The sequence below is a fragment of the Harpia harpyja genome, chromosome 7 (genome assembly GCF_026419915.1).
Source record: "Harpia harpyja isolate bHarHar1 chromosome 7, bHarHar1 primary haplotype, whole genome shotgun sequence".
NCBI lineage: Eukaryota > Metazoa > Chordata > Aves > Accipitriformes > Accipitridae > Harpia > Harpia harpyja.
This window is the reverse complement of record NC_068946.1, coordinates 26517638-26531483: the sequence shown is the minus strand read 5'-3', so window position 1 is coordinate 26531483 and position 13846 is coordinate 26517638. Positions and strand designations below refer to the sequence as shown.

At 39.5% G+C, this 13846-nt stretch overlaps 1 protein-coding gene across 6 annotated transcripts in view; it reads left to right on the top strand.

The window, feature by feature from the left end:
• HYCC2 (hyccin PI4KA lipid kinase complex subunit 2) overlaps nt 1–12979 on the top strand; it is a 53326-nt gene extending 40347 nt beyond the window's left edge. For 5 of the 6 annotated variants that reach the window (XM_052792950.1, XM_052792953.1, XM_052792952.1 and 2 more), the window contains 3 exons: nt 5770–5929; nt 7131–7298; nt 12157–12979. In XM_052792950.1, coding sequence (XP_052648910.1) covers nt 5770–5929; nt 7131–7298; nt 12157–12761 — 933 coding nt within the window. In that variant the 3' untranslated portion in view covers nt 12762–12979. The remainder of the gene's footprint in view (nt 1–5769; nt 5930–7130; nt 7299–12156) is intronic. The other variant, XM_052792954.1, reaches the window with a different exon arrangement.
• The last annotated feature ends 867 nt before the right edge of the window (nt 12980–13846 follow it).

Below are 13846 nucleotides of genomic sequence, written 5' to 3'. Positions count from 1 at the left end.
TTACAGTTGGATCAAAATGTTTATGTTGTTTTGGCATAAGCTACTGATGAGTGATTCAAAGAAGCTTAACCGAATGATTGTATGTCATAGGACATTGGTTGCAAAAAAGGTGTTTTCTTTGCTTCTAGACCTTCAGTGGGGCTGAGAACATGCTGTGTGGTTTAACTGATAACACAGTAGAAAAAGCAACAACAGGATAGAGCTGGAAGTGAAAAGGAGCTTCATCTCCAGAGTCAATGTCAGATTTTGATTGATCAAAGTCAATCAGGTCTTAATCTTTACCTTCTTTGGAGGAGCAGCAATAGAATGGAATTAATTCTGATTTGGGGTTTTTTTTTTTCAGTCTCCACTATACTTGCTGTTTTGATCATAAAAAGAGAGAAATGAAATGGGGAAAGTGGTGAAACTGGGCTTGGATGCAGGTGGATATGTTTGGGAAGGATGAGGAGGTTGACAGAGAGAAAGGAAGAATGGAGGGATTTTATTTTTTGTCAGATATAGGAATGAGGATCAAAATAAGAGGGAAAATTAAGGAGAATAAAGTAAAATAGACTATTGTCTCTGTTTCTGCATCAGAATTGTGGCTAGAAGCCTTTAGTGCTCCTCTGAACTAACAGCAGTAAAATTTTACTGCTTTTTACATAATTGAGAAGGGAGTGGATTGGGACAAATCTTTTTGTGTGGCAATCTGAGATCCCTCTCTCCTGCAATAATTTACGTAAAATTCTCTTGATTAATTAATACTGGCTGTAAAATTTATCTACAGGCTTTCTGACACTCCTGCATTTTAAATGCTTGGTATCCATTGAATTATTATAATAGTTGGTTCCTTTTGGAAATGACTCATCGCTCCATCAGATTGAAAGTTTTAAATTAAATATTGAACCTGCTGAATTGGGCCACCCTATCAAACCACTACATTTAAAAGGTGTGTAGGAGGATCTGGAACTTGATGATATGACAATTTTCAGTCCTTATTGTTAATTTTTAATCAGTTTGTCCCTAAAGATTACTTCTAATTGTAAGAATCTTCTAGAATGTCTTTGGGTTTTTCCAAGGCTACAATTGCCTCTGCATCCCATTGTCTGGTGTCAGTAACGTCATGACATTACCAATTTTTCCCCTTTCCCCACCTGTCAGGTTTTTCATGCATATGTGTGCAGGCACATCTGTGGAGTTTTCTTCTTAATATTCTGATCATTGCCTTGATTCCTATCTTGTTTTACTTCAATTTTTTAAAAGCAGCTTTAAGAAATTGTCAGTTTTATTAAAAAATGACCTGCATGTCCTTGTCCTCATGCTGTATGTTCAAGCGACTTGACTTTTTCAAAGGTTGGAGTCCTTTCACCTCATTGCATTCTCCAGGAGATGTATATAATTTAGCAGCATTATAAAATTTTGTATTTTAAACTTAAAACTACTGGCACCAAATAAAATATCATCTGTGCAGCATCCTAGATAAGTTTCAAGTTCAGCATCTGCCTAGGATTTCCTAACAGCAGCAAATTCTTTGAAGTCCATTTAATATTCAGGCAAACCCCCAAGTTAGGATTATTTTTAGATATCTGTACATAAGCTACGTGTATAATTATGGGAATGCCATCAGTCATCATTACAATGAGAAACATCACGGTCCCTGTATTTGGGTATGTCTCTTGGAGAAATATTTTTGACAGTATAGCAGATCCATGCTGTTATTTAAATAGGTTGATATTGCCTGTGGACTTTCAAACAAACAAAAAACCAACAAAAAACCCCCTGAAGTAGAAGCATCAGAAAGCTATGGAATACCTGTAATGTTGACACGGTCTTCTTTCACTGTTATTCAAAGACTGCTCTGGAAAGGGCAGGAAGTAATGCAAGGGGAAAGCTTTTTCTGGGAAAAGAAAAGTATCTCTGGACCTGGGGAGTAGCTCAGTTCCAGTCAGTCAGTCTTTTCCTCTGAACACAAAGAGTTCTGCACTTGTTTGGGACAAATCCCTGTCTTCAGTGCAGAGATGCACAGGCTTTCTTAGCTCAGTACACAAGAAGCATGGATCAGCAAGTCCCTATTGTGACAGCATAGTTACCCAGTGTATTTTGTTGATGGTACTTACTGCTTTTGTTGGATGTTCTTTTTGTTAGACCTCCTTTCTGGTAGGCAAGAGTGGATGTCTGGCCTTAAACCAGCCCTCCTTTGTCATTGATAGTTGAAAACTTGGCTTGCCAAGTCTGAATTGTGCTGTTTGTTTTCCTGCCTTTCAGTGCTGGATTAGACATAGTGAGCAAGTTTTTTTGCATCCCAAAGGATCGCAGTTTTGGTTTTTTTCTGTTAGAGAAGGGCTGTGACTCATTCAAACTGGTTGTTCAGGCTGTTTCAAAGTTTTACTGTTGCATTGATTTTTACCTCTATATGGTTCTCCTCAGTCCCCAGAAGTACAATTTGTGCTGTTAGAAGGGGCCAGTTGTTAAAAGCTTCAACAAGCAGAAGTGCTCTGTCGCTTTTCTGGTCTTGTTGCAGAAGCTCTTTGCTACTGATTTTTAGATTTTAATCCTGTATACTGAGAAGGGTACCTATTCAAAAGAGGGCACAACTCTAGTGAATAGGAGATGGGAACGCAAACCATTGTATACTGTTGAACTTGACCTGCTTTAGTTCAGTACAGCAGAAATGAGTTTCTGAAGTCTTTAATGTGATCAAGGATAGGGTGAATACAGTTTGTACCGTTTCAAGAGGATGGTGTGGAAAAAGGCCTATGTGTGAATAGGAGAGCAGTTCACAAACAAATGTTGAGGCTGAGAGAATTAGCTAGCAAAGGGCAATGTTGGACAAGTGGAAGGCAGAATGATAAGCGTTTCTGTGATGGTGCCAATAATCTTTTCTGCTGGTTCAAAGTCAGACAGGAAGGCAGTGGAGAAGATGTTTAGTGGGGAGTTACAGGATCACAACAGCAGCTGGAGATCAGGATATGGCACCCATTCTGGCCCACCAGGAAGTGAAAAGTCTTTGATTTGGTTAATATTCTGTGATCTGTGCTTTACTGTTTGAGACAGTTTCATTTCTTCTCATGGTTGCTGGATGGTTTGCCTGTTATAACTTGTAGGAAAGTCACTTTTACTTTATTATAGTGTGAATAAACACCCTTACTTCACGGAGCTTTTATGGCATGCCATATGCATTGATATAGTCTTTTGGCATGCCATATGCATTGATATAGTCTTTTTATCAAACTGTATCTGAGATCTTGTCCTGGTTTCAGCTGGGATAGAGTTAACTGTCTTCCTAGTAGCTGGTACAGTGCTATGTTTTGAGTTCAGTATGTGAAGAATGTTGATAACACTGATGTTTTCAGTTGTTGCTCAGTAGTGTTTAGACTAATGTCAAGGATTTTTCAGCTTCTCATGCCCAGCCAGTGAGAAAGCTGGAGGGGCACAAGAAGTTGGCACAGGACACAGCCAGGGCACCTGACCCAAACTGGCCAACGGTGTATTCCATACCATGTGACGTCCCATCCAGTTTAGGAACGGGGAAGTGGGGGGGGGCAGGGATTCACCGCTCGGGGACTGGCTGGGTGTCGGTCGGCGGGTGGTGAGCAATTGCACTGTGCATCATTTGTACATTCCAATCCTTTCATTATTGCTGTTGTCATTTTATTAGTGTTATCATTATCATTATTAGTTTCTTCTTTTCTGTTCTATTAAACCGTTCTTATCTCAACCCACGGGTTTTGCTTCTTTTCCCGATTTTCTCCCCCATCCCACTGAGTGGGGGGGAGTGAGTGAGCGGCTGCGTGGTGTTTAGTTGCTGGCTGGGGTTAAACCACGACAGATCTTCACAAGGCAAATAAATACAAAGTTCTGCCAATAGGGGCTGTTCCAGTGGTTTAGTAGATTTCTCATAGTTTGTGTTTTGGCAAATGCTAACAAAAGACAACTTAATTAGTTAAGCAGATTTGGTGTGGGGGCTTTGGGAGTTGAAGGAATTTGTTGGATGTCCCTTACATTTCCAAGGCCTCAGGCAACCTCAGAATATCAAGGCAACATTGATGATGTTTAAAAGTGCATTAATTCTGTCACTAGCTTGAGGTGAACATATGAAAATGTTGCTTACAACATAAAACTAGGAAATGCTTGATTGTAGTAATGTGCTAAACAGTTGATACTACTCCATCAGCTAGCCACAAGTCTTTATACAGTAAACAAAATACCTGTTCTTAGAAAAAGAACATGGTCTAAAAGGAAGAAAAATGCACGTATGCATTGCCAGAAAAGTGGGTTATCTTGCAAAGATGCATATTCTACATCAGATCTATATTTCATTTGAGTGGACAGAACAGTCAGCCCTATAGTTATATCTGTGTCTTAAAATAGGTTTTATGTGCCTTTGCCTTAAGCTAACAAGTAGACTACATGTTTCTCTTGCCATATAGGGAACTCTGTTCTCTCAGGTTGCAAAATCAATTTCTTTTGTGATACAAGAGAAAATCCATTAGGAGGCTACATAAAGCTGCTTTTCATAATGCTTCTTGTAAACTGTAGTGGAGAGAATAGCTTGCCCAAATTATGGTGGGAATTGTTGCTAAGTAGGATTTTGTAGAGATGAGCAAGTTACATTTTCCATAGTTGTTTTATTTTAAGTCTAACTGTTTCTGACCCTCTTTATTTTATCTTCTGTCTTCATTAGAGAGGAAGTAAAGAGCATGTAGGAAGTCAGATGCCAGTGAAACATAAGAGGCCTATGAATGAAGTTGTGATGTAAAGTTTAAAATGTGTCTAATATTTTTATTGCTGGTTGGTTGTATAAAGTCAATAAGATTTTGGAAAATCAAGGTGTGTTCACTTTGGGTTTGTTTTTTTGGGGGTGTGGGGTGGTTTTTTTATTATTATTTTTTTTTAATTTAGATTTTAAATTGCATTTTATGTGCAGCAACTTTGTTGTTGAACACTGCACATGCCATAGAGACCCAGCTTGCTCTTCAAGAGTTGGTACACAAGTTCACTTTTTGAACAATTTACTTCTAAACTAGGAAATATTAACTGAAAGTTGCTCTTTTTTTAAAGTAAACCTCTAATCCCACAAAGGCATTTTATGGGAAATTCAAAAAAGCAGTTAAAACATCAAAGCCAAAAGAGGTCATTTGTTCTCTTCAAAGCTGCAAAACAAAACTTCTGACTTGATAATAGGCTATCACAATAAAAAATTAGATCTAGTAACGATTAATGCATTTTAATGATTTGATACTCATTGTTAGGTTGCAATTTTTTTAAAAACTTTTGCAAGCACCTGCAGTCTAATCCCCTTCGTTAGGTTTTGGGGATTTTTTTTTTTTTTGGCAGGGGATGGGGGGGTGGGGTGGTGGTTATGGGGTAGGGGAGGTGGAAACTGGCCCTGTCTCCGCCATGCACAAGGCCATATGCTGTTTGCATTGGCTTGGCTTGTGACCTAGTTTTATGACATTCTTATCATAAAACATAAATGGTATTTTCCTTGTCATTTTGCAGTCTGTTTTAGATGGAGACCTTCCTATGTAGGTTGGTACCTCTGTCAGTACAGGTGGCAAATGTGGAACAAAATAAATTACCTCCAAAAAATGGAGAAAAATCAGCTATATTTTTGGGAATAGGTTTGTGATGAGCTTTTCAACGTAGTTAAAAACTGAATCTTGGGGATGGGATCTGGCATAATTAACAAATCTTGGTTGTTTCCATTTCCGTATCCAGCAAGAGATATAACTTTGCCATTAGTGCAATCTAGGACAGCAGTAGTACAGCATTTTACTTTTATCTTAGGTTGCAAATGCCATGAAGAACTCACTGCCCTTTGATGCTCCTGATGCATCTCAAGAAGGCCAGAAGGTACTGAAGGTAGAAGTTACTCCAACAGTGCCGAGGATTTCTCGGACTGCTATTACAACAGCTTCTATCCGTCGTCATCGCTGGAGGAGAGAAGGTGAGCTTTCCCTGCCAAGAGCAAATACTGTGGTGTACTGTATTCATCATCATCACTGTAATCTGGCTTCTGAGTTTGAATGTTTGCAGAACAGTTGGTTGGGTTTTGTTTGTTTGTTTGTTTTTGAAAAGTGATACCCTATAACAACATACAGTATTTTACATCTTCAGAGCACTGCATGAACATGAACATTTGGGGTGTTTTGTTTTGTTTTTGACTTGATGATAACCGATGAGGTAGGTGAGAAAATGGAGGAGCTGGAAAATGGTCAGTAAGACTTCTTTTTTTTTCTCTCCATGTAACATAGCGTAAAATTGTAGGGGTAGAGTTTGGCTTAGGATTTGAGTTCTTTCTTTAATCCACACTAAAACTCAACTGCCTCCCATCATAAATAGTTCGGGGAATGAATGGTATTATCCTGACCTTGATAGGGTTCCAGCTACCTAAAGCTACTGAAGGCAGTGGGAGAGGGAAAAGCTGAACATCACACTCCTATCATCATATGGCCCAATTTAGAGAGGGGCCATGTCATAAAATAGCTTTGGATAGCTTAAAATTAGTCCTTACTTTTCCTCGGTGAGTACTTATGCTGTATGGAAGTGTGCTTGACTGTATGAAGAAAAAAAATAAGTATGTGGTAATATTTACCTTGATATGATGACATCTTCAGTGTAGGCATAGCAAAAAGCTTGCTTTGAAATCACTTTGTCATACTTATAAAGCTTTGTTGCTGCATGTATAAAACATTGATTAAAAAAAGCTGCATAAATGGCTGAAGGTAAAAAAGTAGAATAACCTAAAAATAAACTGAGGATAAAAGAATCTGAAAACAAGGATTACATATTTTCCTGTGGTACTCGTTCTTTTTTCTTTCTCCTGTATCATGTGTAAAAGGATTTGATGACCTCTGGTCTTCAGCTGAATGAGGATGTCCAGGACAACAAGTAGCTGTCTTCTGTTTTCAGGACTCTGGGTCATGTTTGTCTTCACTGTAGTTGCCATTATATATTCATTTGCTAGTCTCTGGTCTATAGTATAGCCCACCTGTCCCTTTCTGTGGATGTTCTCACAACTTTTAACTAAGCATGGGTAGTGTTTTGTGTTTGTTCCCTGTCCACATAAATCTTCTATTTTCCCTGCCTGGGTTGGAATGCCAAGAAAGGAACAGAAAAACACTAAAATGTTATATGTTGAATCCCAGATGGCTTTGACTTCTCAAACGAGGCTGACTCAAGCATACCTGGCTCACCGATCCAACACGGCTCCACAGACCTAGGGATCAAACGTGAGCAAGAGGGGGAGGTGCTGATGCGCAGGACCCCTGAGCATGGCTTCCCGGAGCCCACCTTGGCAGCAGCCACAACAGAGGGTAGGACAGAGATGAGGAGGCAGAAGTCAGTGAGGCAGTTGCTGGAGGAGGATCCTGGCTCCCTATCCCCAAGCAGAACTTCTTTCCATTCTAGTGTGTGTTTCCGCTATCCCAGGGTGTATTAGCTTCTCTTTGCAATACACGCATCCCCTATATACCTAACATCAGGTCAGGTACTACCTTTTGTTATCACGTGGGCTGGCCTGGGGCTTGCATCTGTGTGGTGAAAGACTGCTTGGCATGGCAAAAAAGCAAAAAAACCCCAACCAAAAACAGGGGTAATAGCCAAGAGCTTTGGGATTGCTTGGAAACTTTCTATTACTGAGCATGTTTAATCTAATATTCAGAAGGAAAAAATGCACCAGGTGAACATGAATCTAGTCCTGAAAAGTAGACAGTATAGGGTATAAATGGATTTGGCTACAACTTAGTTACAACAGTATGTTGTTAGTCTGCAGTTTTTAAATTCCTAAGAACAAAGTTTCCTGTTCCTGTGAAAAGTCAAGCCTATCCAAGATGGATATACAACTGCTGATGTTTTTGTTTGCCAGTCACCCTTTAATTGAAAATTCATATGTGTACAACTCGTTTACATGAATGAGCTGGCTGCTCTGAAGACAAGTACCAAAAAAGCGCTTGTGTTTTCAAGAAGAAATCAGGTTGTCATGTTTCTAAAAACTTAAGAAACAATTATTGCTTTCTTTCTCAGTTATGCTGTCCATGCAAATGCCGTAGGACTTCATGTGTCTGCTCTGCAGCCAAGAATAGCAGATAGAATAGCTGGTAGAAATTTATTTTGCTTAAGTTCATCTATGAATTTTTTCATCTTTATGCCATAAAAGATGTGGTTTTGAGTTCCGAATTTGAATCATGATTTCTCCTCAGAGGTGAGAATTAATTTCTTGTAAATTTAGCTAAACATATTTTCAAGTGTTCTCCTATCTTAAGTCTTCTATCTGAACATTCCTTTGGTATTTCCAGCCTCTATAAGCATATCAGTTGATCATAAAGGAGATTTATTTGCACATTTGGATATGAGCTACATAGGTTTGAGTTTTGTTCTTCCGGAAACAATAATCTGGAGAATTTGGAGATTTAATGTAGTGTTACCACACAATCCTTACCCTTACTCAGAGTTGCTGTCAAACAGTAATTAAGGCATCATGCTTCTGTAAAAGATAGTTGCATAAAAATATTTAGTGCGGGTTTATAATCTGCTCCTTGGTGCATAGTGAATTTGAGCATGCTCAGTAAATGAGTCCTGTCTTCTCCTAAATTCACCTGTTCACTTGGTCTTACTCCATTTTACTAAACTTTGCATGTGCATGACCTGAAGGATATGGAGAAGTCCTCAGCTGCAGAGAACCTTCTTGGAGAGACAGGAAGTGGGAAAGAAGTTGATAAAGATGTTGCCTTCTAGTCTTAATTTGTTTCAAGACATCTATATAATTTGGCATGTTCTTGGATAAGGCATCATTCCACATGCTTTACTTCAATAGAAGTGGATTGAATACCCTTTATGTCTGTAACATTAGCAATGTGTAATTACATGCTTAGGCAAACTGAATTCTGCCAGTTGATAGCATCTGGGAGAAGGCCAAGGAATGGAGTTTGGCTTGATTATCAGTATAGAATTGTGTGTGTATATATAGTGGTCTATTATTTTACTGATGCTGATTTCACAGAATGTTTCAGCTAGCAAATTCTGTCTTATAAATATAATTTTGATATCAAACAGTATAATGAGAGACTGATCATTTCTAGTGACTTTTCAACCTTCAGGTATGGGAAGGATAAATAGAGTAAAAGTCACTTTAAAAAGCTGTGTAAAACCCCTCCTTCAGATCAGTGTTTTGACCCAGTAAATAGAAAAAGGGAGAAGATTTAAGAATGATTCACTAATGCCTTACAAGGTATTCCACTTCTGGCTGGTAGCAGCTGTGGTTGTGTGCACTATTTTGGGTCAGTGGAGAATGGTGTATCTACATCTACAGGATTAATTACGTACAGGCATAAATAGTGAATTCTTTGGGGACAGACTTTTTCTGATAAGGAATAGTGAGAGTCCTGAATATGCGTTGTAGTACAATTGATATGATTTCTGTCAGGTTGCACTGTCTCTGTCTCTTCTGGCCTTACAGTAGGAGAGTGCTTGGGAGGAGGAGGTGTTTCGTTTTTGTTTTCTTTTTTAATTGCCTTACTGGTCTGTTGGGGGGGTGGGTGGGAGAAAACTGTATGACTTCATCCTGTTTTTCCCCCCAGAGTATGTAAGGACTCAAACATTTTTGATTGTTTCTGAGGGCAGTTTTTAGAGGAAAAATAACATGTATTGGGAAAAGAATATGTGTTTGCTGAATTACTTCAATCCCACTGAGAACTTCTGTAGGTATATGAATCTGACTAGACAGAAATTCTCTTGCATGTTGTCTTCTCTATCTTCTTCATTTTTGAGCACTGCTGAGCTGCTTGGGCCTCTGTATAGTTGCAGCATCCAAAAGCTTGCAACAACCCCTCTCAGTCTTGTCTTTTAAATTCTGTGAATAAAATGCCACTTTTTCAGTGTGACTCTTCGGCTTTGCTGTCCCTGAATAGGAATGTCTGGTTTAGCATCCCATTACTCAGCAATGTTTTAATATAAACTTTGAAGATGACTAATGTTCTTGTAATAATAAAAAGATACCTTCTTGCAAGTTACGCATCTTTCATTTGAATTAGAAGGGCTTGAGAGGGGACTTCAGCTGCTGCTATTGCTGCTTGTAATCAAACATGCTTTCGTCCAGCTTTGCATGATTATATAAAGAAACATAAATGTTCGTTTATTGAAAAAATGCTCTTGCTTTCAGTATGTTCCAGTTATGTCATATTTTTATTAGCATCTTTGATTATGTGTGGGAAGGTTGCGGGGGGGAATGGAGATGTGGTGGATTGTGAATAAAATACATCACTGTCTAATGTAAGAAAATACACTTGTGTCTCAGTAAGAAGATGAAGGCCTAGTTTGTCCAAACGGGGTGGGCAGGAGTGGGGGAAACTATGTATTTTAAATATGGTTACAGGAAGTTAAAGCAAGTAACGCACCTTCATTTTAATAATAGCCCTTGAAACCTAAGAAGCTTTGTTTTCTAAGGCTAAAGACTTTACCAAGGAAGGAAGACTGCCGTAGCATGAACTGTATTATCCTTCTGCATGTGGGAGACTACAGAGTGAAATAGAGCTCTATAAAACTACAGAATAATCTCACATCACATTGTTCTGAGAGAGGCCTGAGAATGGTCTGATTTAGAGATGGCTAAACATCTTTTGTAAGCTGACACATAGTAATGGTAATTCCAAGGCAAAGTTTCCTGAAAAGAAGTTTAAAACAGAATAATAAAACCTCCCTGTAAAGTTTTCTTTTTGCTTTACACTTAAGAAATGTGAAGTTGGATCAGGCTATATTCCTGCTATGCAGAGGCAGCAACAACACTGAAAGCTTTGTGTCTGTTTCACTTGCCATAATGTAAAATATTCCTTAGTGCTCTGCTAACAATCAGCATGAAAGGATGAGCTTTCACTCAAATGTTAGAATCTCTTAGATCCTTGCCACCACTTTTTCCCCATTCCACAAAAGAGATTTAAACATGTTTACTTGGTGGTAAGCTGGGTTGAACAAACTGCCAGTAGAGCAGTACAGTGGCTAGCTGGGACAGATCTGTAGGCTTTGCAGATTTCTTGCAAATAATCAGGCTCCACAGCTTTTATAAAGAAAAGCAAAATTCTTACAGCCTGAATGTCTCCTTTTTTTGTTAACATGGTTAAACTTCATGGCTTTTTCCCAATGAAACGAGATATATGGAGCAAAAACTCAAGCTCCATTTTCAGTTTTGAAATTTGAATGCTGTTCAGTTTTCTACTGAAACAGTAACTCTTCTTTTGAGTACTTGGAGCTTAGAAGAAGGACTGGAATAAGATCTAAAAAGAAAAAAAAGGTCTTTGTGTGCAGCTCTAATTGTATTATAGGCCTGAAAACAAGGATTTAAGAAAGAAGTTTGTCAGGCTTTTTTTTTCTCTTTGAGATTCCAGTCAAAAGCACAATGCCTCTTCTACAATATGAAGTGTTTCAGAGGTTAAATTTCTCTTAATACAAGGGTTGGGTTTTTTTCTCTGAAAAATTTAGATGCTGAGATAAAAGCAAATATGGTGGAAGTACCTAGATAGGATTGCTGGAAATGTAGGAGGGATTGAGCTCTGGAGGAGAGAGAACTAGGAATTAGGTTAATTTCCAACAAAGTATAGTTGCATTGTTTGAAGTGCCAGCTACACACAGCAGAAGCCTTCTACCTCTGTTGGAGCATTGTGATTGCTGGCCTAGGAAGTAGCCTAATTACGAAGCTTGCTGAGCACTTGCCAGAACTTATTCTGACTGGAAGAGATCCTGAACATGCTTAGATCTTGCCTCAAAATAGGATAAAAATAGTCGGAAAGGTACTTTTTCTTTCTTTCTTTTTTTTTTTTTTTTTTTTTTTACCGACATGTAGCAGGAGAATGGGCACCAGTATCTGCAGACAGAACTAAAACAAGTTAACCAAATGGGGCCTAATTCTTGTTTATAGGCAAAGTTTGGGAGGTATTCTGACTGATAAAAGTGATGTAGAGGAAGGGCAAATCAAGCTCAGGGAATGCTTATTGGTAGGTTCCATTATTCTGCTAAATATGACAGGAAGATTATTGACTGAGAATCAGAAATTTTTAAGCAAGTGGAAACCAGGTGGATTAACAAATGAGGTTTGTTTTGACATTCTGTCTTCATGTAACTTGAATGCTTACTGTGTGTTCTGATTGGTTTGGGGTTTTTTGGTTGTTTCTTTTTTCTTAATAGATGCTGAAGGTGTAAATGGAAGAGAGGAATCTGTGAACCTTAATGATGCTGATGAAGGATTTTCATCAGGAGCTTCCCTCAGCAGCCAGCCAGTTGGGACCAAACCTCTATCATCTGTATCCCAGAAAGGCAGCTTAAGGAAAACAGCAAGTGGGCGTTGTGTTAAGGATAAAGACACCTCTTCTGCAGCAAAATCCAGTGAGAGCCCTCGAGATTCAGTAGCTCGGAAGCAGTACATGCACCAATCCACTGACCTTGGTGCAGATATAATTGAGATGACACCTACAAAGAAACACCTCAGCCTGCCTGCTGGGCAGGTGGTGCCAAAAGCCAACAGTCTGAGCCTGATCAGGACCGCCAGTGCTTCCTCCAGTAAATCATTTGACTATGTGAATGGCAGTCAAGCAGGCTCCAGTGTTGGAGCTGGTACAGAGGGTGTTACCAATCTAGCAGCTGGCAACACCAATCGGTTTTCAACTATCAGCCTACAGGAGGACCGACTAGGCCAAGCTGGGGAAGGTAAAGATCTCCTTCCCCCAGGAGCTCCCCTAACCAAGCAGTCTCGATCTCCAAGTTTCAATATGCAGCTGATATCCCAGGTGTAACTTTGACTCCCTTCCTTAGGACTCCCTGTTTCCCCTTAATCCCCAGGCAAGTTCATCCTTAGGCAAAACATGAACCATCATCCTGCAGTGTGAAAATACTGACTGTCGTGATCTTGTTTGATTTGGTTTAGCTATCATACTGTATTACTGAAACAGCAATAATTCTTCCCTCACCTTCATCCTCCCCCCCCACCTTGTAAACATGGTTGTGAAGCAGTATATAATGTACTGTATGCCTTTTTCCATGCCTTCCTTTCTCCTTGGGTGATGTGCAATCCATCGTAGGCTGATCAGTCCCATTTCAACACTGTGAGACTGGAGACACCGGCGGAAATGGTGAATGTGATCCCTATGAGATGATGCTTTGGCTTTGTTAAGAAATAGAAACGGGTTTGTTATCTCAGTCTACAGTACTGCAAAGACTACTGGATTATGACTTTTCTTTCTCAGAACCAGGAGTGCCTCAGAGATTCTAGTGTGACTTTGGACCTCTCTGAGTCTGTGCAATCAATTCTGGGGAGGGGATTGTCATTGCTGCTCCTGGCTGTCTACAGCACTTTTTTCATTACAATGAGGGTAGTTTTTCTTGCCTGCCCCCAGTCTCTCATCCCAGAAGCTTTTGACGTTCAGCAGCTGAGACATGCATATTAACAAGTTGTTTTCCTTCAGAGAGAGGATTCTAAGTAGATAATGTAGGTTACAATGCACTTCTAATGGCGTTGTAGCCATATGTAATGTTACGTCTTCCCCTCCAGGACACAGGGTCATTCTGCATATAGAGTAAAATTGAGACAACACCATGCTGTTAAAGCAGTTTGGTTTGTAAGTGGGAGGGAAACACTACTTTCCCAGGAACTAATGGCTAGCTCTGCTCCATTTTGTTGTTGTTGTTGTTGTTGTTGTTCTTGTGAGGTGCTGATCACTGAATTGAATTGAAAGGTGTGTTCGGGTAAAGAGTATTTCTCAGGCTGCTTTCTATGGTATCATGGCTGTTGGACACCCCTACCCCTCTCAGCTGCTTTCTCAGTGTCCCTGAATTCATTCATGGAGTCATTTGAAGAATCCTGCAGTCCAGACAGACCGTA